Source organism: Piliocolobus tephrosceles, chromosome 11 (genome assembly GCF_002776525.5).
Source record: "Piliocolobus tephrosceles isolate RC106 chromosome 11, ASM277652v3, whole genome shotgun sequence".
Taxonomy (NCBI): domain Eukaryota; kingdom Metazoa; phylum Chordata; class Mammalia; order Primates; family Cercopithecidae; genus Piliocolobus; species Piliocolobus tephrosceles.
Genome location: NC_045444.1, coordinates 102,480,659 through 102,503,734, shown reverse-complemented (window position 1 = coordinate 102,503,734; position 23,076 = coordinate 102,480,659). Strand labels below are relative to the sequence as shown.

The 23,076-nt window shown below is 44.7% G+C and overlaps 1 protein-coding gene across 1 annotated transcript in view; it reads left to right on the top strand.

Moving 5' to 3' along the window:
• The first annotated feature begins 1,275 nt into the window (after positions 1–1,275).
• The window catches only part of MREG (melanoregulin), a 76,005-nt gene continuing 54,204 nt past the window's right edge, over positions 1,276–23,076 (top strand). Inside the window, exons 1-2 of the mRNA XM_023217279.1 lie at positions 1,276–1,661; positions 20,827–20,986. Coding sequence (XP_023073047.1) covers positions 1,567–1,661; positions 20,827–20,986 — 255 coding nt within the window. The 5' untranslated portion in view covers positions 1,276–1,566. The remainder of the gene's footprint in view (positions 1,662–20,826; positions 20,987–23,076) is intronic.

Genomic DNA, 23,076 nt, shown 5'->3' with positions numbered 1-23,076 from the left:
TAGGGAAGTAGATACTTTCATATGTTGCTGGTCAGAGTGCAAATTCGGATTATTTCTTTGGGGAGCAATTTGGCAAGATCCATCAAAATTAAAAAGGCACCAGACCAATGACCCAGCAACTGCCAAACATTTATCCAATAGATATTCTTTTTTGTTTTTAATTTAATTTTCTTTTCTTTTCTTTTTTTTTTTTTTTGAGACGGAGTCTTGCTCTGTCACCCAGGCTGGAGTGCAGTGGTGTGATCTCGGCTCACTGCAACCTCTGCCTCCCGGGTTCAAGTGATTCTCCTGTCTCAGCCTCCTGAGTAGCTGGGACTACAGGAGCGTGCCACCACGCCCGGCTATTTTTTGTATTTTTATTAGAGATGGGGTTTCACCATGTTGGCCAGGATGGTCTCGATCTCCTGACCTCGTGATCTGACCCCTCGGCCTCCCAAAGTGCTGGGATTACAGGGGTGAGCCACCGCACCCGGCCTATCCAATAGATATTCTTGCAGATGTGTTCAAATACGTTGGTTCAAGAATGTTCACTGCAGCATTATCTTAATAACAAAAGGCTGGAATCCACCCATATATCCATCAATAGGGGTCTGAGTAAGTAACATGTGGGCATCCTTAAAACTGCTTAGCATGAAACTGTTAAAATGAGAGGAGGATATCCACGCACTGACATGGGACAGCCTCCATGATACACTGAGTCAAACAAACCAGGTGCAGAAATGTGTGGAGTTTGCCGCTGTCTGGGTCAAAGGGAGGAGGACAGGCACATATATTAACAAGTTTTTACAAGCACAAATAAATACAACTGCATATAAATAAATAACTCTGGAAACTCACAAGTGGTTGCTTCACAAATAGGGGCTACTTAAGGACTAGGAGGTTTGAAAACAATTTTTCAAATCATTGTAAATATATTACTTAAAAAACAACAACAACAACAACAACAACAACAACAACAACAACAAAAACCCCTACGCGTCTAGATGCATCAATCCATGCTCTTTTGGTAACTTTTTCTCTGTGTGGAGCTGACATCAAAAACATGCCCCAAACTCTGCTTTGAAGGCGTGGGGGTGGGGGTGGATGAGGAACTTTAATTTCCTCGTGCAGTGAAGCCAATAAAAGGTATGAATAGATTCAGCCCAACCTCGTGCTCTGTGGCTCCAGGGCTTTCTCCTCTCCGCCCTCCCCCAGCCTGGCTGCCAGTCTTCGGTGCCCTGGGATTTTGAGGACTGGCTGGAGTTTCTGCTTCCCCCTTAGAGGGCGGCAGCGGGGCGTCTCGGGGACGCATGCGCCCCAAATTGCGCTCGGGGAATTAAAAGAGAGGGAAAAAAGCCCCAAGAAAACTCACGCCCCAAACAAAACGCAAGTAGAGGAGGGCGCGCGGCCTGCAGCCCTCGCCCACGTCCCCGGCCGCGGCGTGATGCGCGCGGACCAGCCCGCGACGCCCGGGCTGCAGCTGTCCCCGCACCTGGACGCCGGCCCGGTGGCCGCGCCCCAGCCTCGATCGCTCGCCGCGGCGACTGGCCCCCAGGTTCCCGGCGCCGGTGGGGCCCCTCGCTCTCCATGGGGCTGAGGGACTGGCTGAGGACCGTGTGCTGCTGCTGCCGGTGCAAGTGCCTGGAGGAGCGCGCCCTGCCTGAGAAGGAGCCCCTGGTCAGGTGGGTGCACCGCCCGGGCCGGATCTGGGCTTACCTGGGCCGAGGCCGGGCGCTGGGAGTGTGGACACCTGTGTGTTTGTGTGAGCTGGGGAGGTGGGCTTGCTAGAAGGGCACGCGGAGGCGCCATCTCAGCCCCTTGGTTCCTTATAGGATGTTTTGCGTTTAATTCTCGGGTAAGATTTTTGCCGAAAAGCACAAATCTTCGGAGACACCTGAGACCCAGCTGGATGTCTGTACAAAGTGCCAAGAATTCGGGTGTCCTGCCTGGGCAGGGAAGTAAGGGAGAGAAGTTGGTCAGAAGTTTCCATAGGGGTCTGATAAAATACAGCTGTGACTGGGTATTTGATCGGTATATTACAGTGAAACGGGCGACTGTGGATTTCTGTGTCATTCAGCAAAAAAAGTTGTCTATTTCTCATTCAATTTTGTTACCCAGAGAAGACAATTCCAGTGACTGAGTACGAGGAAATATTTTTCACATGAAAAAAATGCATGTTTCATCAAGGAGCACCCTATTCACTAGGATGTTGATTCATTACAGGTTAAGCTATGAAGTGTGAGGAAATGTAATGCTCATTAGCAATAAGCTAAGAGGCTTTGTGAAGAGACCATACCAGCCCAGTTTTGTTCAGGGCTGTGATTTTAAGCAATGGTTTTATATCTCGAGTTTGCTGAAATCGAGGCTGGACTAGGTCATGCCTCAGGGGTGGACATGACAGAAACAGAATATTTAAAATGGAATTAGGAAACAGTATTTCAGGTGGAACTCCAGGGTTGAGTAAGCCAATACTGAAGCCAGGGTTTCTTTCTTTTGAAGTATGCAAGCCACGTAATACAGCTTGCACAACTTTTTCTAAGGGATGATTTACCTTTTCTTACTCTATCAAGTCCAAACACCCCCCTTGACTTTGGAGATCTTACATAACCCCTTCCTGCCTGTCCACTGTGATTTTCCAGTACATTAAACAGTGTACACTCCTTGCGGCCGTGGGAATAATCCACTCATTTGCTCCAACCCTCCCTCAAGTGGTGACCTTTATCCTTGCTCCTCCTTACCAAAAGCTGTTTTCAAGGCCTTCTCAAGTAATCTTCTTTGATTACTTTGCCCTTATCCATCTTCCTCTTGTAGGATGTAGGACTTAGAAATTACCATGTACTCCTTGCTGTTTGGTGAGCACACATGTATATAAACACGTAACTCATGTATATTATATATATAAAGTCATACACACAATACACGGTGTTTTTGATTGCTCTTGTCGATGGCACTCCCACTTAGATTTTTAGATTATTGTGGGTAGGGAGAAATGGAATAATCTATCTCTAATCTAATAGGTAGCGGGCGACTACAATCTAGAATTTTATGCTTAGGTTATATGCTGAACTTGTCAGGGCTCTTAGTAACAAGAAATACAGGCTTGAGCTTAGTTTCATCCTCAGAGGCCTGAGTATTTCCAGTTTTCTGTCCAGGATTGCTGTTTCAGTTAATAGTTCTGGTGGTTTTAAGATCTAGATCCTCTCCTGTCCTGGCTTCTATCCAGTGAGTACAAGTCAGTGAATTTTGCATGTGATTTTAAGAAGCCCCAGGGTCAATTGGAGCGGAATAGCATAGTGCTTGTGAATCAGGTTGCCTGGAAGGAGTCTGCTCACCCAACTGGGTGACCTGGCACAAGTTATTAAAATTATTTGTGCCTCAATTTCCTCATCTGTAAAATGGGGATGATAATGGTACATAATTCAAAGGGTTGCTGTGAGAGATGAAAGGAGATAATACATATAAAGTGCTTAGTAGAGAGTGTGACACATGGTTAACACTCAATAAATTGTAGTAATTATCATTGTTATTCTGAGCATGTGGGTATGAGTGGACTGGTCTCATGTGGTTCAGTGTCATACTGGCATCATTTCCATGTAAGAATATTTGGGAAGAACAGCTTATTAATGGATACGTGGAACAGTGGCATGTGTGTATATGGGTACCTGCAGGTTCTTTCCTATACAAGGCATCTGAAGATTGGATCTGAAAACTTTTTTTAGTTGATTTAAAATTTTTTTAAAGTATGCAATTCAGTAGTTTTTAGTATATTCACAAAGTTGAGCAACCATCACCACTACCTTTTTTTTTTTTTTTTTGAGACGGAGTCTCACTCTGTCGCCCAGGCTGGAGTGCAGTGGCGTGACCTTGGCTCACTTCAAGCTCCGCCTCCCAGGTTGACGCCATTGTCCTGCCTCAGCCTCCTGAGTAGCTGGGACTACAGGTGCCCGCCACCATGCCTGGCTACTTTTTATTTGTATTTTTAGTAGAGACGAGGTTTCACTATGCTGGCCAGGATGGTCTTGAACTCGTGACCTCGTGATCCACCCGCCTTGGCATCCCAAAGTCCTAGGATTACAGGCATGGGCACTATCTAATTCCAGCAGGTTTCATCACCCGCAAAAAGAAACACCATACCCTTTTGCAGTCACTCTTCCCTCTCTTCCTGCCCCCACTGAGGCAACCACTAGTCTACTTTTTGACTCTATGGATTTGTCTGTTCTGGACATTTTGTATAAATGGAATTATGCAATATGTGGCCTTAGGTATCTGGCTTATTTCACTTCACAGAATGGTGTCAAGGTTCATTGTGCTTTAGCGTGTATCAGCACTTCATTCCTTTTTATGGCTGAAGATTTCATTGTGTGACTCTATCACAGTTTGCTTATCCATTCATTAGTGGATTGACATTTTGATTGTTTCTACTTTTGGGCTATTATGAGTGCTGCTGTGAACATTCAAGTACATACAGATTTCTGTGTAGATGTGTGTTTTCAGCTCCCTTGGGTAAATACCTAGGAGTGGAGTTAGTGGACCATATAGTAACAGTATATCTAACTTTTTGAGACACTGGCGTGCTATATAAAAAAATGACTGGTTTGAAATCTTGATGTGGTGAAATCCTGTGGGCAGATGGTCCAAATTATTATTTTATTAAGAACATCATTCTTCATGTCGATTTTTTTCCATCTATAAAAAAAGTTTTGTTCAGACATCTTTTATTCCCAAACCAAATCCTTTACTGATTGAAAGAATGGTTTCCGTGTTTTCGCTCCCTAAGGCAATAACGCATGGAAGAGGTAAGGTCAGGGAAGACATTTGTCACCTGTGTGCATGATCACCTCCAGTCCTTTTCCAAAATGCACCAGGGACTCTGTTCATTCAGGAAAAACAACGCTTGGTCCCAGCTCATTTGCCAGACTGACAATACCACTGATGACATTGGTCCTTTTGACTTTGGTCCTTTTGCTTCTTCTGGAACCATGTCCCTGCGGGGGGAATGCCTGTGCTTTCTCTGATTTGCATCTGTATTTCTCTCTGGCCCACTAGTTTCTTTCCTTCCTTCCTTCCTTCCTTCCTTCCTTCCTTCCTTCCTTCCTTCCTTCCTTCCTTCCTTCCGTTCTTTCCTTTCTTTTCTTTCTTTCTTTCTTTCCCCTTTGTCTAGAAATCTGCTGAAGCTTCCCCCAACTAAAAATTTATCTTGCTGTGGTCCTGCCCTTCAACTCCTGTTCCCTGCTGTTCACTGTATAACGCACAAACGTCTTTAAAGAATAGTGAACTGTACCCCCACCTGCTTCTTCACCTTTGTATTTTCCCCCCACTTAGAATCACCTGGTAAATTTGCTTAAAATGCAGCTTTTGGGACCCATCCCTAAAGATTGTGACTCACTGGGTCTGGGATGGAGCCTGGAATTCTGCATTTCGGTAAATATACCAGGTAGTTTTGCTGAAGGTGGTCTAGGAACACCCTTTGAGAAGCACAGCTCTAAATGCTGATGCTCAAGATGGGACTGAAGGATTGCATCCATTTGGGTAGCATCCATTTATTAAGTGAGTAGTTATTGGGCTTCTACTGTTTGCCAGGCACTGAAATCTGGTTTCTGCCTCTGGTATAATTACATGAAAAGTGCTCTCTTGAAAGAGAAAGAAATCGGGTGTTCTTTTCTCAGTGTACATGGAATACCTCTGTGCAGACTATTCATCCTTTCTTTTACATTTTCTGCTGCCCTGGCTTCTCTGATTTTGCTTTCTCTAGTCTTTTTGTCTGTGATCAACCTCATTATGCAGGTTTTCTTCCTGGTGCCATTGCCAATGCCATAATTGTTAGCAGAGACACCTGTTTGTTTTCTTTACTTTTTAAAACTCTGCTCAGATTTTAAAGACTACCTTTTCAGTTGCCACCTTTTTGATGAAGTCTTAGAAATTCTCCCCAAGAAGTTATGGTATCTCGTTTCTTTCTTTTTACCCCTCGGGTCACTTACTGCATTTTGCCTAGTATTATGTTATAAGGTGGGTGGTATAGTTCCAGTGAAATTGGAGAGGCTGAATCTTACCTTAGTATCCTCTGTGGTGCCCAGCACAGTGGTCTACATGGAATAAGAACTGAATAAATCCTTTTTTTTTCTCTCTCGAGACGGAGTCTTACTATGTTGCCCAGGCTGGAGTGCAATAGCATGATCTCAGCTCACTGCAACCTCTGCCTACTGGATTCAAGTAATTCTCCTGCCTAAGCCTCCTGAGTAGCTAGGATTACAGGTGCACCCCACCATGCCCAGCTATTTTTTGTATTTGTAGTAGAGACGGGGTTTCACCATGTTGGCCAGGCTGGTCTCGAACTCCTGACCTCGTGATCCTCCCACCTCAGCCTCCCAAAGTGCTGGGATTACAGGCATGAGCCACCGCATCTGGCCCATACTTTTTGATTAGTAATAATTACAATGAATGTTTGTTTATTAATTGCTTTCTATGTGTAAAAATTTTAAATGGTATTTAAAGCAAAATATTGTGAAGAATAATAAAGCTAATACCCATAGCTAGCTACCCTAGCACTCACCTTAAGAAAGAAAACGTTAAATAGAGTTGAGTGACGCACATATTTCTCCATAGCCATATCCTGCTGTCACCTGCAGTAGTGACCTTTACACTGAATCTGTGTTTAGTTTTCTTAAACATGATGCATACTGGCTCTGTGAACCAAGCCTAGTGGGAGTTAGGAGACCAGAGTCCTCATCCCAGCTATTAACCAGCTGTGAGATCCTGGGGAAGTCTCCTAACTTCCTTGAACCTTAGTTTCTTCTTTTGTGGAATAAGGAGATCAGACTTTAATCATGATCTTGAAGGGCTGTTCCAGGCTTGATTGTCCTCTGCCCATGGACTTGTGTTAGCTAACGTTCTGTTTGACCCGACGTGGAATACAGAGCAGTGAGGCTGGCTGTAGTGCCCGGAAGGAGGCTGAAGACCCAGGAAATATGAATCCTGACCTTTTGTCTAACTCTTCTGTCCAGAGTTGTCTCAGCAGTGAATAATTTTGAGTGAGCAATTTTTATGGATGGAATTTTTATTTTTATGGAAGGAGCAATTTTTATGGAAGCAATTTTTGTGGAAGGAAGAACAAGTCTGGGCCTGGAGAAAGGACACATGGCCTGATTCTAACACAGCCTTGATCCTAACCCAGGCTTCAGTCCCAAATATTTGAATCATCTACTCACTGTTTTCTCACGTTTTCCCCAATTTTAGGACTGAGTCATCTAAGAGTCACAATATCAACCGTCCGTATAAGGTTTGAGGTTCTGTATGCCACTCTCCCCTACACTGACCACATTTCTAAATCAGGGTCAACAGTGATCAAACAACAACAACAACAACAAACCGGTATGCATTGAGGAGAGGATAATGATGCAAATGGATTGTTTTGGTGTGGCTAGATCATTGATCATTTGTCTGTAAAATAGTGAGTGGCTTTTGGTTCAAATTTTCATGTTATTAATTAAAAGAAATACTTGGAGTATGTAATCACCAGTTTTCTGGGGTTGCCACCACCACTTCCCATAAATGTGGTAGCTTTTAAAACAAGATAAATCTATTCTTTCACAGTTCTAGAAGCCATAAGTCCGAAATCAAGGTTTCAGCAGGGCCACAGTCCTTCCAAAGGGTCTAGGGGAGAATCATTTTCACTGATTCCAGCTTCTGGTGGCTCCCAGTGTCCCTTGGCTTGTGGCCACACAGCCTCGTTGTTTGCCTCCCTTCATCTTTGATATGTCTCTCCTCTGTGTCTCAAATATCCCTCTCTTTTCTCTTTTGAGGACACCAGTGATTGGATTTAGAGTCTGTCCTAAAACCTAGGATGATTTCATCTCAAGATCCTTGACTTAATTACATCTACAAAGCCCTTGTTTTCAAATAAGGTCATAATTATAGCTACTGGGGATTAGGACTTGGACATATCTTTTGGGGGGAAACTATTCAACCCATTACAGAATGCTTTTGGAAAGATGTGTGAGCCCAAAGCATTGGTTATTATTTCACTTTTGTAGCATGGCTTTCTTCCGTCAGTGATAAGAGCATGCTCTTGCCATATAAAAATCTACCTGAGGCCAGGTGTGGTGGGTCATACCTGTAATCCCAGCACTTTGGGAGGCTGAGGCAGGCCGACCACCTGAGGTCAGGAGTTTGAGACCAGGCTGGCCAACATGGTGAACCCCGTCTCTATTAAAAATTAAAAAAAAATTAGCCAGGCGTGGTGGCAGGCACCTGTAATCCCAGCTACTTGGGAGGCTGAGGCAGGAGAATCACTTGAACATGTGATTCTTCTGAGCATGTTTGTGTTCTTGGTGGCACAGCTGCAGTCACCTTTAAGGAGAGAGATACTTAGATCCTCTGGCACCATGGAGCCTACTGCCATGTAGGAAGTAATACAGACATCAGAGGCTTGGGAGATGCTGAGTCAGGACACAAAAGAGCTGGCTGTGGTGTAAACGTCATGCACCGAGGGATCTTTCACAAGGGTTACTTTGAACTTTTTCAGGGAAGTACAGTTGTTACTCTCTAATTTCTATTAGCTGTTAATAACTGATAAACATCATTACATCTGTCTGATTTTTCAAAAGCAAAAGAAGAAATGGAAAGAATGAACAACGATAGCTATGTTTTCATGCGTGGCTCTCTCTTAAGCCACCCAAGAGGACCATATAATGAGCTTCCAAATCTATTTTGCTCCTTGTTCATCTCGATGCCCACCTGCAGCTTCCATTCATGATAACAAACTTGATGCCCTCTGCAGGCAATGAATGGAGAACAGATGTCACTGTTTTATTTTTCTACAGTGCCTGAATTCCTGTGAGGGAAAAGTTAAATAAAATCTCAGTTTGCTCTAGATGACTATTTTGTGCCCACAAAAGGATCATTCTAAAAAGGAATTGATCAGGGCTTTCGGGTGTGGGTCAAATTCAAAACAAACTGAATTTTCCCGAATGATCCACGGATAGAAAGCATTTACAGCAGTGCCTAGTCTGTCACAAGCACTAAGCCCAATCTGTGCAGGATCAGGAGCATGAGGGCAGGGAAGATAAACTTCCCTGTCAGAGACACTTTCCTCCTCAACTCAGTCTCTGCCCCAAGCAATGTGACTCAAACGAAACCATTTCTTCTGTATCTGTTAAGAAAATCCTCACCATAGCCCTATGAGGCACAGCTGATTCTTGTTGTCTGTGGTAGTTAGATTCTGTAAAGTCACTTGAACACTGAATTAGTGAATACTGAACCATTGTTCCTAGGAGAAATACAGGGTTAGGTTCCTGTGAGCCGATGGCAGGATTAGATCCCTGTCAACCAATCAATACATAACGTTGTTTTTTGGGTTTCTGCCTAAAGACACCTTATTTAATGTATATTGTTGATCTATCAATATTGAACTCATGGCCAACACCCTATATCCCACGTTGGAGTGAAGCTTATCCAACATGTATGTTAGCACTTCAGCACTACATTTTGGGAGATATTCTAAACAGTGAAATTGCCAGCTAAAAGTACAAAAATGCAAAAAAAAAAAAAAAAAATGCCGCTAAGTGGGGGTCGGGTGCGGTGGCTCACACCTGTAATCCCAGCACTTTGGGAGACCAAGACAGGTGGATCACTTGAGGTCAGCAGTATGAGACCAGCCTGGCCAGTATGGTAAAACCTCGTCTCTACTAAAAATACAAAAATTACCTGGGCGTGGTGGTACATGCCTGTAATCCCAGCTACTCTGAAGACTGAGGCAGGAGAATCACTCGAACCTGGAGGTGGAGGTTGCAGCGAGCTGAGATTGAGACACTGCACTCCAGCCTGGGTGACAGAGCGAGACTCCATCTCAAAATAAATAAATAAATAAAATGTTGCTAAGTGATCACAAAAAGGACACTTGTTTCCAATCTGATAGCTGAACCAAGAAGCCTGAGTGTTGCCTTTTGACCGCAACTGGGTTGTGCATTTCGGGCAACTCTAAATTTTTTGCCATTCTAGGCATGTTCACGAATGGCCTTGGAAACATCACTAGTATTGATTTTGGGGTTACAGGTAAATTTTGATGAGTGGGCGAATTTTCAAATACAGAATCTACAGATAATGAGGATTGGCTGGAATTATGTCCGCCATCCCCACCTGGCCATTGAGGAAACTGAGGCACAGAGAACTTCAGTAACTTGCTTAGAGGCACACGTGGTTGAACTGGGATTCATATGCTAGTAGATTTCAATGCCATAGAAAGAGCAGAGCCCTTCTGGTGCACCGAGAGGTATGGAACTAACTGCTTATGTGGTGTGTGTTAGAAATTGTGTTTGGAGTTTGAATCTGTCCCTGAATTGTTATAGCCTGGGGTCCAGAAACACTGGGCCTTTTCCTGCATTGAGGCTACGGAAACCAGGTGCCAGTGGGAAAGAAGGGTGGGGGTAAGGGAGGGCTCACAACATGTAAAAGGGAATCACCACCAACTCTAGAAGTATCACAATCTTTCACATTTGTAGAGTTTTTCACTTTACAGTGTGGACTCTCATGACCTTGGAGCTGATCAAATCGTCTTCTCCCCATTGGAAGGGCTTTTAGAGAGTGTTGACGAGTATGTTTATGTCAGTGAGATTTCTCAGACCGGGGCCCAGATGGCCTGACTTTTTTCCCACCACATACTATTGGGTTTTCCAGAGCCAGGTCTCTGAGCAGATTGGGAAGATTGGCGCACCTCATCTGTGGCTTTCTGCAGAAACCTGCAGTTTACAAAGCTCCGGGGCCAGACAGTGATTCACAGGAAGTGCCTGCAGGTGCACAAAGGGTTTGTACTGAAGGAAAGTGCCCTAGATGGAAGATTCTCATTGCAAGGTTGGCACTTTTGCCTGCTTGAAAGACAGGGGAGTGATAGGGGAGGGCCAAAGGGGCATGAATGCTGTCCCAGGCCAAAGGGGCCAAAGGGGCATGAATACGCCCAACAAGTAGGAGGGAAGCTCTTTATAAGAAGTCAGCTGTCCAAAATTCACAAGGATGACTTTTAAAGGTTTTCTTCCCCAGAAAGCCACAGCATCCCTCTTCTTTTTTTGTGGCTTGCATTAGTCAGTCTTAGTGCCGTTGGAAGTTCCTGAGAAGATGAAATTTTTTTCTCCTACACATCATGTGAGAGTTTGCTGGAACTTTTTATTCTCTAGAATCTTGAAGTGATCTTATCAGTACACCACCTATGTTTAAAAAGTAAACTCTGCTTAAATGCTGAGTAAAATAGTTTATTCCATTAGCAACTGAAGTTGTTTTAGTCTTGTTAATAAATCTTTGTTTTGTGACAGTTACATACCGTGCACTCTATTCTTTTGTGCCCTTTTAGGAAATAATTTTGGTGACACAGTGTGCAATAAAAGAACCCTGAACTGTTTGACACTGTCCTGAATCGGCTTTTACTTAGCTTTTTTTTTTTTTTTTTTTTTTAACAAAAATCTTTTAAAAACATGTGTTTGAATATGTGATATTACAGACAAAAAACCATACACAAATATGTTCAGTATAAAGAATAACTATAGGCTGGATGCTGTTGGTTCACACCTGTAATCCCAGCACTTTGAGAGGCCAAGGCAGGTGCATCACTTGAGGTCAGGAGTTCGAGACCAGCCTGGCCAACATGGTGAAATCCCATGTCTACTCAAAATACAAAAAAAAATTAGCTTGGTGTGGTGGCGGCACTTATAATCCCAGCCACTCTGGAGGCTGAGAAAGAAGAATCACTTGAAGCTGGCAGGCAGAGGCTGCAGTGAGCCAAGACTGTGCCACTGCACTCCAGCCTGGGTGACAGAGGTAGACTCTGTCTCAAAAATAAATAAATAAATAAATAAAATAAAAAGAATGACTAGAAAGTGAACACTCCTGTAACCACCTCCCATGGCAAGAGATAGCTATTGCCAGCCCCTTATCTCCTCCTTGATCATATCTAGACTTCTAGCTTTCCCACCTATGTGTGCACCTTAAAGATGTACTTTTGTATTGCCTGCCTTTAAACTTTGCCTAAACGGGATCAAACTGTGTGTTCTCATAGAACTCACTTTGTTGGTGGAGCTTTGTGAGATTCCTCCGTGTTGTTGTGTGTAGGCTTGTTCATGGTTCTTATTGCTTTAGAGTGTATTCCATTTTGTTCCCCTATTCTACTGTTGGTGGACTTTTGGGTGGTTTCCAGTTTGGGGCTATTAAGTATGGTTTAAAGTCAGCATATAAGGTGAAATTAATTATTCTCCCTCAGTCATACTGGCCTGCCCCTGGTTCCTCAAATATACCACCCACACCCCTGCCTCAGGGCCTTTGCACTTCCTGCCTGCCCTGCCTTGAAGACTCTTTCTCTAGTTTTCTGTGTGGATAACTCCTTCACTTTATTTAGATCTCTGCTCAAAGTCATTTGATCAGAACATTCTTCCCTGACCATTCTCTTAAAACCGTGCCCCACTCTTCACTGTGTCCCTTACTCACTATGTATTTCTTTATAGTCCTGAATATCATGTGACATGAACATATGTGCTTATCATCTGCTTCCTTCCACAAGACTGTAGGGTGAATTTTCATAAATTTAAACAGCTAAAAAAATGTTAGGAGCTCGTCTGTGAGCCTGAAGACACAGAGTCATACTCATCTGTACAGTTTAGAGCCCTGTGAACTTGGGAAACAAGGGTGCATTGGGTCAGGAAATATTTATTGAGCATTTACTATGTGCCAGGCACTGGTTTTTTTTTTTTTTTTTTTTTTTTTGAGGCAGAGTCTAACTGTCATTTCGGCTGGAGTGCATTGGCACGATCTCAGCTCACTGCAACCTCTGCCTCCCGAGTTCAAGTGATTCTCCTGCCAGGCACCGTTTTAAGCACTTGAGATACATCACTGAGCAAAGTAGATGCAGATCCCTGTCCTAGTGGCTTTTATTCTAGTCCTAGTGGCGGTGGTAGTGGTGGGGGGCACAATAAACAGTAATAAGTAAACTAGGAGATAAATACGTATGTAGGAAACGAAAGTAGAACAAGGGAGGGAGCATGTTGCAATTTTAAATAGGTTGGTCAGGGCAGGCCTTGTTGAGGAGGTGGTGTTTAAACAAAGACTTGCGGGAGAGGGAGGAGTGAGGATGTGGCTGTCAGGAGAAAAACATTCTAGGCAGATGGAGATCAGACAGTGCAAGGCCCTGGGGTCAGAGTGTGACTGATGGGTTCAGGGAACCGAAGAGGACAGGGTGGTGGGACTGTCACTGCAGGCCTGTGGACCACTGCAGGACTTTGGCTTATCCCGTAGGCCAAATGGGTTAGCCACTGGCAGGTTTTGAGCTGAGGGATGACATGATCTGATTTACATATTAAAATGGTCACTTTGGCCATCCTGTTAATCAAGAGAAATAGGTGGGTAAAAAAGACAACTGCAGAAATTCTTATGCAAAACGTAAGAGGCCTTGGCTCAGGGTGCAGTGGTAGAGGTGGATGGTTTTTGAATGTGGACCCAATAGGATTTTCTGATGGATAGGATGTAGGGGATGAGGGAGTGGGGGATGCCGTCACGGGTCTTGGCCTGAGCAATGGGAAAGATGGAGTTGCCATCATCTGAGTGGGGAGCCTGTGGATGGGTTTAGTGGGAAGATCAGGTGCTTGGTCTGGACCACACTGAGCTTGTGTTGTCTGTGAGACATCCCAGTGGAGATGGGAAATTTGAAATTTGGGAGAGAGTACTGAGCTGGGGATTCCGATTCAGGAATCTTCCTCATGTAGATGATGTTTAAAGGCGTGGCACTAGATGAAGTGACCAGGTGTGAATGAAAGCAGAGGAGACACCAAGGACTGGGTCTTATCTTCCTGAGCCCTCGTATTTCCTTACCTGGATGACGTAACAGTGCTTGCTTCATAGGGTGCCTGTAAGGACCATCTTCAAGCCTTGAAAGCAGGGCACAGATGTGTAAAGCAGCATCATACAGGGTTCTGCCTCAGTGTGAGAATAGAAAGCCCAAAGGGTAGGAGCACATCAGAGTGGGATGCCAGGAAAGGGGTGCCCAGGGCTTTTCTTCCTTCACACTGAGGCAGGTCACATCTCGGGGGTTGAAGGAGGTCATGAGTGTAGGTGGCAAGTGCTGAGGAAAGTGCTGGAACCAATGGAACAATCGCCCCACAGCACCTCAGCTTGGGCAACAGAGCAAGACTCTGTCTCAAAAAATAAAAAATAAATAAAAAAATAAGAAATAAACTTGGGGATAAAACATGTTTAAACACTGGATCAACTAGGTAAGAGAAAGCCGGTATCTGAAAGAACAAAGGAAGGAGAGATAGAAAGAGAGAAAGGAGAAGGAAAGAGAGAATGAGAGAGAAAGAAAAAGAGAGAGGAGAGGGAGAGAAAGAGAGAAGAGAGAGAGAAAGAGAAGAAGAGGGACAGAGAGAAACCAAGAAAGGAGAGGAAGAGAGAGGGGGGAAGAAAGAAAAAAAAGAAAGAAAGAAAAGAGGAGAGGGAGAAAGGAAGGACTGAAGGAAAGACAAGGAAGGAGAGCGAGGAGGGAAGTAAGGCGATGATGGAGAGGGAGAAGATCTTTGGTTCACCTTCTCCATCCCAGGGAGGTCTCAATAGAGGGAAGAAGGCAAAGGTCTTGAAGCCAGGGGAGGTAGCAGGCCAGCGACTTCCTAGCAGGAAATTAGACCAAAATCTGTGAGCGTCAAGGGCGGGGACCTGGCAGCCTGTTTTTCTGGACCATTGATTGCTGTTGACTGGAGATTTTCTTTCCTTGCTGTTTTCAGAGTTCCGGTCTTAAGCTAGTGGCCACTGCCACATGGCCTGTGGGGAGAGCAGTAAAGTCACTGGAACTGCTGGTGTCGGCAGCCAGCCTGTGTGCACTGTATTTTGTGGAGCCTTCCAAGGTCTTTTACATGCAGCCCTTGTTAGTAGTGAGGAATCCTGAGGAACTCTTGGTAAATGGCTTCGATGCTGACTGGCAACTTTGCAGCCGGATCCCCAGGCAGAAGTTAGTACCTACAGACCTTTGTCTCTTGTTTAGCTGTAGATCATGTTGAAAGAAAAGACTCTGGATTGATTGGGTCTCGTGCCCCTGGGTGGGATTAAGGGTGAAATCTGAGACTTTTCTCACCCTACCTTTTGAGAGTAAAAGCAGCTTAGTGTGTAACCTCAGAGCCACCTCTCAAATGCCTGATGTTAATAAAATATTTATCATCAGCAGATGGTGGCCAGGGGAAAACAACCACTCTCACTTTCTTTAGAGCCTTTTAGAACTCATGATATGGGGGAGGGAGAGAAAGGGAAGCTTCTGACTTCTGGTCTGTTTCCCCTCATCTGTCCTCCCAGGGGTTTTCAGGCCCAGACCCCTGGGCCTTTGCACTAAATTCTCTTGGCACAGGCCCCAGAGCCCTTCATGGTCTGGGATACATAGAGGTTCCAAAGCTGCTTCTCCTTAGGCCATTTGCTGTAGGCTTCTCTCTGTTCTAGTTTCTCTGTCCAAAGGGTTAAAAGTTTTAAAACAACATGGCTTGATACCTTGACCTGATGGCTGTGAAGGAGTGAAAGGGGCAGGCCCAGAGAACCGGACCCAGGATCCGGTGAGCCAGGCCAACTCTCACAGATGCTTCTGACGCTGCTGAATGAGCTCACAGCCCCTGTGCATTTTCACCAGTATTTTGAAAAAAGTTCTTTCTTTATTTAACAGTGGCACCCCACCTTTCCTATGCCCCAAAGAAACCTTGGCAATTACTGAATAAGAACGAAACAGAAGCCAGGTCTGGGTCTGGAGAGGGAGCGGGGCAGAATGGAGGAGGCTGCTCTGTGGCCACGAGCAGGTCAGATCCTGCTGGGAAGGGCCCAGGAGCTCACAGAGATGACCACTGCTGGGAGGCATTGCCCGTCCAGGGGCAGAGCAGTTGGTTCTCTTTCCTGATTTATATCATCCCCTGAATATCAGTGACAAGGCAGAGTTGGAGGCTTGTTAGGGGAACACTGCTTCTAATTAGGGCAGGGCTGGATATGGTGAGATCCCAGGAGGCAGTCACCTTCTGGAGACATGGGCACTTCTAAACAGGCTGGGGTTGACCTTCCTATAGAGCTTTACTTGGGCTTGTAGATTAAGGATGAGAGGCTAGTGTTTTATGCTGGCTGAAGTCATGCGTGTATGTGTGGATGGATGTGATAGGCGAGAGAAAGAGAGGAGAGACAGATGCAGAGACAGCTAGAGAGAGGAGAGGAGAAATAGAGAAAGAGGAAAAGAAGCGAGAGTGAGAGAGAGCAAGAGAGAGGAAAGAGAGACAGAGACAGCTAGAGAGAGGAGGGACAGAGAGACACAGAGAGAGGTTGTGAGAGGGTGGGGAACTGGCCAGGGAGGCAGCTGAGATCGTCATTTTAAAATAGGAAAAGAAATTGTGGCTTAGTAAAGTAAAAGGTGGCTAAATTATTCATGGTCTAATGTTATTTTTACTGATTTTTCAGGTACATACTGGCTCCTTTCTAAAGCTCCTGCTTTAGGGAAAGTTTTAAAAGGCGGTAACCATGAGTTATGTCTGGGATTTCCTTCAGCAGATTTTGGGGTTACAGGGCAGTTTGTTGCATTCAACAAGTACTTTTAAGGCAACTGCTGTGTCCTAGGACCCTGCTAGGTAATGTGGGAAAGAAATGTAGAAATGTAGAAGAGAAACTGGATAGAACCCCTGCCCTAGAGGAACTGACCCACCTGTTGAGGAGACAAGACATAGAAATGAAACACATCTGGGAGAAGATGGAAGACCGATGTCAGGAAAAGTCCCAGGGTTTCATTGCCCCAGAACTGCATTTATTGTGATGTTGGAAGCCATGGTTGCCGCTCTTGGTGGAAGCTCTGTGCCAGGTCTGGGTGACTCAAGGAGAGTGCATCCCGGAGACAAGCCCCCAGGGGAATCTGCTGGTTTGTACAGGGAGCATCCACATAGGTAGTCATGATCTGAGCTGCTTCACTGTGAGTTCATCCCTGTCATGGCATTTGGATGTTGAGTTATATGACAGTGGCTTGTCTGAGATCCCCACCCAGGAACTCATGTTGGGGGGACTGTCAGCTGGCTGCCTGGCCCAGAAGAAGTCAAGCACTGTAGTATTCTTGTCCCTATCTGCAAAGGGTGGGTCCTGACACCAGGACCCATGCTTGTGTAACATGAGGGGTGGAATGCAGGAGCCCTTGGCTCAAGCCCTGAATATATTATGCAGTGGTTGCATATCATCGGCTGCAGAAAGAAATTGGAGTCAGCATCCTTCATGTTACTGACACTTCTCTGGCATCCACCTGCTCTTTGGCATTCCTCTTTGTCCTGCCTGATCTCTCTTTCTGGACTCACCTATTCTCTTCCGTCTCCTAATCCCCTAAGACTGTTCTTCTGATTCTCTGACCTGCTTCTGTGATGCCATGAAATGTTGTGCATTGCTCCCACACCTAGATCTCTGCCCTGTCCTCGCTCCTAAACCCAGGTCCCTGACATCTCCGTGAACATTCTGCAGACTCATGAGGTCAGTCTTGGCTTCTGCCCCATACATTGCAGTTAAAGGCATCACCTTTGCTGGTATCTCTATGCCTCCCACAATGGGCTGCTGTCACCCCTCTCAGATGCTGCTGGAATCAGTCCTCATTGCCACTCTCACTGCTATTTCCCTCACTCTCAACCTCACTTACTTTTATCTCAATCATAATTTCAGAGTGTTCAAAATTATGTATTTGTTTAGCCATAGAACCCCATTTTTCCTGTGCCTCAAACAACCTTCCTTCTAGCTCTAACAAAGACTATTTGAATGGAGAAGCTGCTCTGGTTGTGGTTGGTTTGTGGGTTCTTTCTATCTCTGCCAGAGAAGCCCTGCCCATCTCTTTCTCTACTCCTGCCCCACTGTGGTCCCAAGGCCCCCTGACACCAGGACCTCACAGAGCATAGCTTGAAAATTACACCTACCCCCGTGTGACAGTTGATTGTGACACCTCCTAAGCCATCTTCTTGTTCTTCCTTCACCCAGGTTATTTCTCTAAAATCCAGACCTGACATGGCTCAAAAGCCTGTTGATAACGTTGCAGTTCTCAGAATGAAGCTTGGACGCCAGCACTACTTTTAGTCTGACCCCATATTACCTTTTCTTCTTCATGTCCCTTCATTTTCCTTGCTCCATGCACCACATGCTGCAGTCATGCAGGAATACTTCAATTCCCCAATCCTGTGGGCTCCCAAAGCCCCCATATACTGCTTTAACTTGAGCTGATCTTTCTGCGAGGAATAACTCTGCCCTTGTTTCTCTTCCTGCTGGAAGCCTGTTCAGTCCTCAGGTCTGGTTAGTTCTTGAACTTCCTTCTCATCATACATAACTTATCACTTCTTCCAGTTTGTTCCTACAACAATCTGTGAATGCTTTTTTTTTTTTTTTTAAATGTACTGATCTCATTGCATTATAGTTATGTTAAGGGCAGAGACAATGTCCCATTTATCGTCATGTCCCCATGGCACCCAGCGCAGGACTCAGTATACAGCAGGCATTTATTCCACATTTGTTGAATAAACAAACAATGGAATGAATGAAATGAATGAATTTGACATGCTCATTAAAGTTCACATGGGCAGCGCCCAAAGGCATCATTTTCCTCCTCTTTCACTGGTTCCTCATTCTCAGGAAGAGTCAGGCTGTAGGGCTGCCTGTGTTCTAGCTTTTGTGGTATCAATCAGTAAAAACAGCGTGGTTCTGAGCATAGTGTGCTTGAGCTGTGTCTGGTTTCCCATCATCTGCACCTTTCCCCATAGGGCCAGGTACTTTGTTCAGTCCCAGACCCTAAACTTCTGACCTGCAGCCACAGGGATTTCAGGAGCACTGTTCAACATTCAGTCTCTAAACCCCATGCTGATTCAGGTAGCTGGCCTCCTGCTAGCCTTGGTTCCAAGGTTCTGTCCTCACCTTTTGCCCTAGTTTTTGTAAGTGGGCCTTGGTTGTTGTCCCAGTTTATTTTATTTTATTTTATTTTATTTTATTTTATTTTATTTTATTTTGTGAGCTGGAGTTTCGCTCTCATCACCCAGACTGCAGTGCAATGGCGCAATCTCAGCTCACTGCAACCTCTGCCTCCCCGGTTCAAGCAATTCTCCTGCCTCAGCCTCTCGAGTAGCTGGGATTACAGGCATGTGTCACCACACCTGGCTAATTTTTGTATTTTTAGTAGAGATGGGGTTTTGCCATGTTGGCCATGCTGGTCTTGAACTCCTGACCTCAGGTGATCCACCTGCCTCAGCCTCCCAAAATGTTGGGATCACAGGTGTGAGCCACCACGCCTGGCCCTGTCTTTCAAAATTTGAGACTGTGATTGGCAGTCTGACCTGTACATCATCACTGTAGGGCTGGAGCCCCTCCCTAGCTGGGTGGGTTTCTGCTGCTGAACCCCAATCTGGGGACTAGCACTTTGCTTCCTGTTGCAAGATTTCCTTAGTGCCAACTTCCGAGCATCCCGTATTGACATCTTAACATTTCATGTTTCCTTCCACCCCAGGCCTTTGAAGATGCTGTTTCCTTTGCCTGCAACTCTGTTCCTGTTTTTCCACTTAAAGGTGGAAAAACCTTTAAAAAGAGTTGCTCCAGCACCTCTTCTTCTTGATGCCTACCTGATGTCTGCCTTCGTGAGGGTTTTCTCTTAGCAGCTTGCGTATGTTCTCATGGCCTCCTGATCTCCCGCTTAATGGCACTTATCACAATTTTTATTTTATAGTCATATGATCATTCATTAATGTGTTTCCCATGCTGGTGAGGTCCAAGGGCAGGGATGATGTCTGGTTTGCTCACAATTTTATTGAGCCCTGTGATTAGCATGTAGTCAGTGCTTTATACATATTACTAGATGAAGTGAATAGCTTCGGTATGACCCTACCTGTCCTTCCCACAGAATTCAACTGGGGGTTACAGAATTGACTGGAGCTGTGTGCAGGCATGCCCCAGATGTGATGCTCTGTCACTAATCTCTGTAAGTCCACACCCAGGTACCACCTTATAAGGCATAAATCATAAAACAAATGTACAAAACGGGACTGCTGAAATTCTCACTCAACATTCTGTCTTGTTTATTGAAAGTCTTTCGGTATGCATATTTATTACTTAATTTTCCTGGTGTAAGGAATTTTATAGCTATTATATATCATTGTACTCCAAGTTTACTGTGCTTCCTTGAACTCAGAGCCAGTCAAACGTTCACCCCTTCATGTTACTCGTTTTCTTTTAATCACACAAGAATTCTATTCCTGGCTGGGCACGGTGGCTCACCCCTGTAATCTCAGCACTTTGGGAGGCCGAGATGGACAGATCACTTAAGGCGAAGAGTTCAAGACCAGCCTGACCAACGTGGTGAAACCCTGTCTTTACGAAAAATACAAGAATTAGCCGGGTGTGGTGGCAGGCGCCTGCAATCCCTGCTACTCGGTAGGCTGAGGCAGGAGAATCACTTGAACCTGAGAGGTAGAGGTTGTAGTGAGCTGAGGTTGTGCCACTGCACTCCAGCCTGGGTGACAAAGTGAGACTTTGTTTCAAAGCGAAAAAAAAAAAAAAAAAGAATTGAATTTCCTTTGTTGTCTTAGCTTTTGGGGTACTCAGTGCTGAATTTCATATTTAACTGTAGTAATTACCTCTGCTCAGTACATCTGTTCTCTGTACTTTTTAAAGTGATTTATTTATATTTTTGGTTTGTTTTTACTGCTCTATTGTGTTATGCTTAATTATTAAAGACAATTGAGACCTTTTTGACAATATATTTATATATTACATTGTATAAGTTTTAGTTGATATTGTATGTTGCATGTGTATGATATATAACATTATATGTATTATAAAACCCCAATCTTTCCTTTTTTTATACAACAGTGATAGCAATCCATATTCCTCATTTGGAGCAACTCTGGCGAGGGATGATGAGAAGAATTTATGGAGTATGCCCCATGATGTGTCCCACACAGAGGCAGATGACGACAGAACCCTGTACAATTTGATAGTCATTCGTAATCAGCAGGCCAAAGACTCAGAGGTGAGCACCTTTTGAAGTCTTGCTGTGTGCAGATGATACTGTATAGCAAAAAATAGTAATTCCTGAGAAGACCAGCTTGAAATAACAAAAAGAATGAAGGATGAGATGTTTGAAATGAAGGGCAGGTATTTCAGCAGCATATATTATCACTGGTTGCTAATTATAGCTAGTCTTGATTGACCTGCTTGATATAGAGATAAGGCTCATTTCTAATTCCTACCTTAATGGCACAAATTACATGCAAAGCAATGCTGTTGAAGTGTATGAAGATAGTTTGCCGTCTTAAATGGCTTACCCCGTCCATCTCTAATCTTTCCAGTTGTTTACTAAGCCACAGTTACTTGATTCAGACTGAAGTTTGAAGGGTACTTTGCCTTATCACTAATTTTGAATTAGTGAAGCCTGAATTTTTTTTTCCCCCAGTTTAAAGATCCTTAAATTGTGCATATTGATCAGACAGCAGTGGATCCACTATATATTCGAGATTCTTCTTGTGATAAGGCTTGAACCCTCGCAATAACTCTAAATCCAAAGTGATTGATTTAAGAACACTAGAGTATTAAAAAGGAGAGGACTCTGTAAGTTAAGAGAAAACAGCAAAGAAGATCGTAGTCTTTTTCTCCTTTCTTTCAAAAGTCACGTTTGAGTTAGGTTTTCCGACTTCTGTGTTCATCAGCTAGCTCTGAGGAGGAACCTGTACTAAATATACACTCCATGCTTCTTTGTGTAGAGGAATTGAGCAGGGTAGGGAACCTTATAGTTGGGTTTAGTATGTATGTTGGCAGCAGGGGGCGGGTGGAGGTGCTGTGGAGCTCGTCTTTTCCTTATTGAGGTTTCTTTATTTTTGGTAATTAATTGCTATCTCCCCCCCCCAAAACAATCCATATTTTAGCAGGAGGTGATAACTTTTAGAAGTGCCATGTGTCCCAGTCCTTTTATTCTGATGTGACTTGGATGCTTTGGAGGGGTTAGAGATGTGGATCACAGGGTCGGGGAGGGACCTGCAGTTGCTCCTGCTCTCGAGGCCTGGGGAAGGGTGGACTGGGACTCCTTCAGTGGCTGCTGTGTAGCATCCCACTAGTGACTGAGCACCCACTACCTCTGGCTGCCCATGTCCCCAGCAAAATCCCCTCTGTGATGAGCAATGCTGAAGGCAAGTCATAAAGCCTGCTGCTGCCAAGAACTGCACTCCCTGGCTGCTCTTTCTGAGCATATAATTGGGAATGTGTGGCCTTGTTTTCTCTTTAGTAGAAAGAACAAATTCTGACACTCCTGTATTACATTAACCAGCTAAAGTTTCCGCTGGTGAAAACAGTCAGTTCTTCTCTTTTCTTCCTCTTCTTCCCTGACTCTGCCCAAAGCTGTAAGAGCAATATGGAAATAATGTATAGTGTCTCTCTCCCTTTCTCTCTTTCTGTCTGTCTCTCTCACCAGGCCCCATGCAGATGTGAAAGGGGCTGGAAAAGGTATTTGGCCTGAATTTGGCAGCTCTCCCTGGAGGAGCGCCCACCTTTCTGCTCACTTATCTTTACTTTTCAAAAGACAGCAGAGGCAACATGAACCACAAAGCCCCTCGAAAAGCACAGCTTCTAAAGTGGCCCATTGTGTCTTTTTTGTGTGGTCCTTGGGCCTGGTGTGATGGGTCTTCCAGAAGCCACCGCCTCTGCCTTCGCCTCCTCCTCCTCCTCCTCCTCCTCCTCCTTCTTCCTCTTCTCCCTCTTTTTAAAAAAATTATACTTTAAGCTCTGGGATACATGTGCAGAACGTGCAGGTTTGTTACACAGGTATACACGTGCCATGGTGGTTTGCTCACCCATCAATTGTGATTGCTCAATCACAGACCCAGGTCTGTGATGTTCCTCTCCCTGTGTCCCTGTGTTCTCATTGTTCAACTCCCACTTACGAGTGAGAACATGTGGTGTTTGGTTTTCTGTTCCTGTGTTAGTTTGTTGAGAATGATGATTTCCATCATTCTCGAGAGCAGAGGCAACTGAGAATGATGGAAACCATCATTCATCCATGTCCCTGCAAAGGACGTGAACTCATTCATTTTTACGGCTGCATAGTATTCCATGGTGTATATGTGCCAC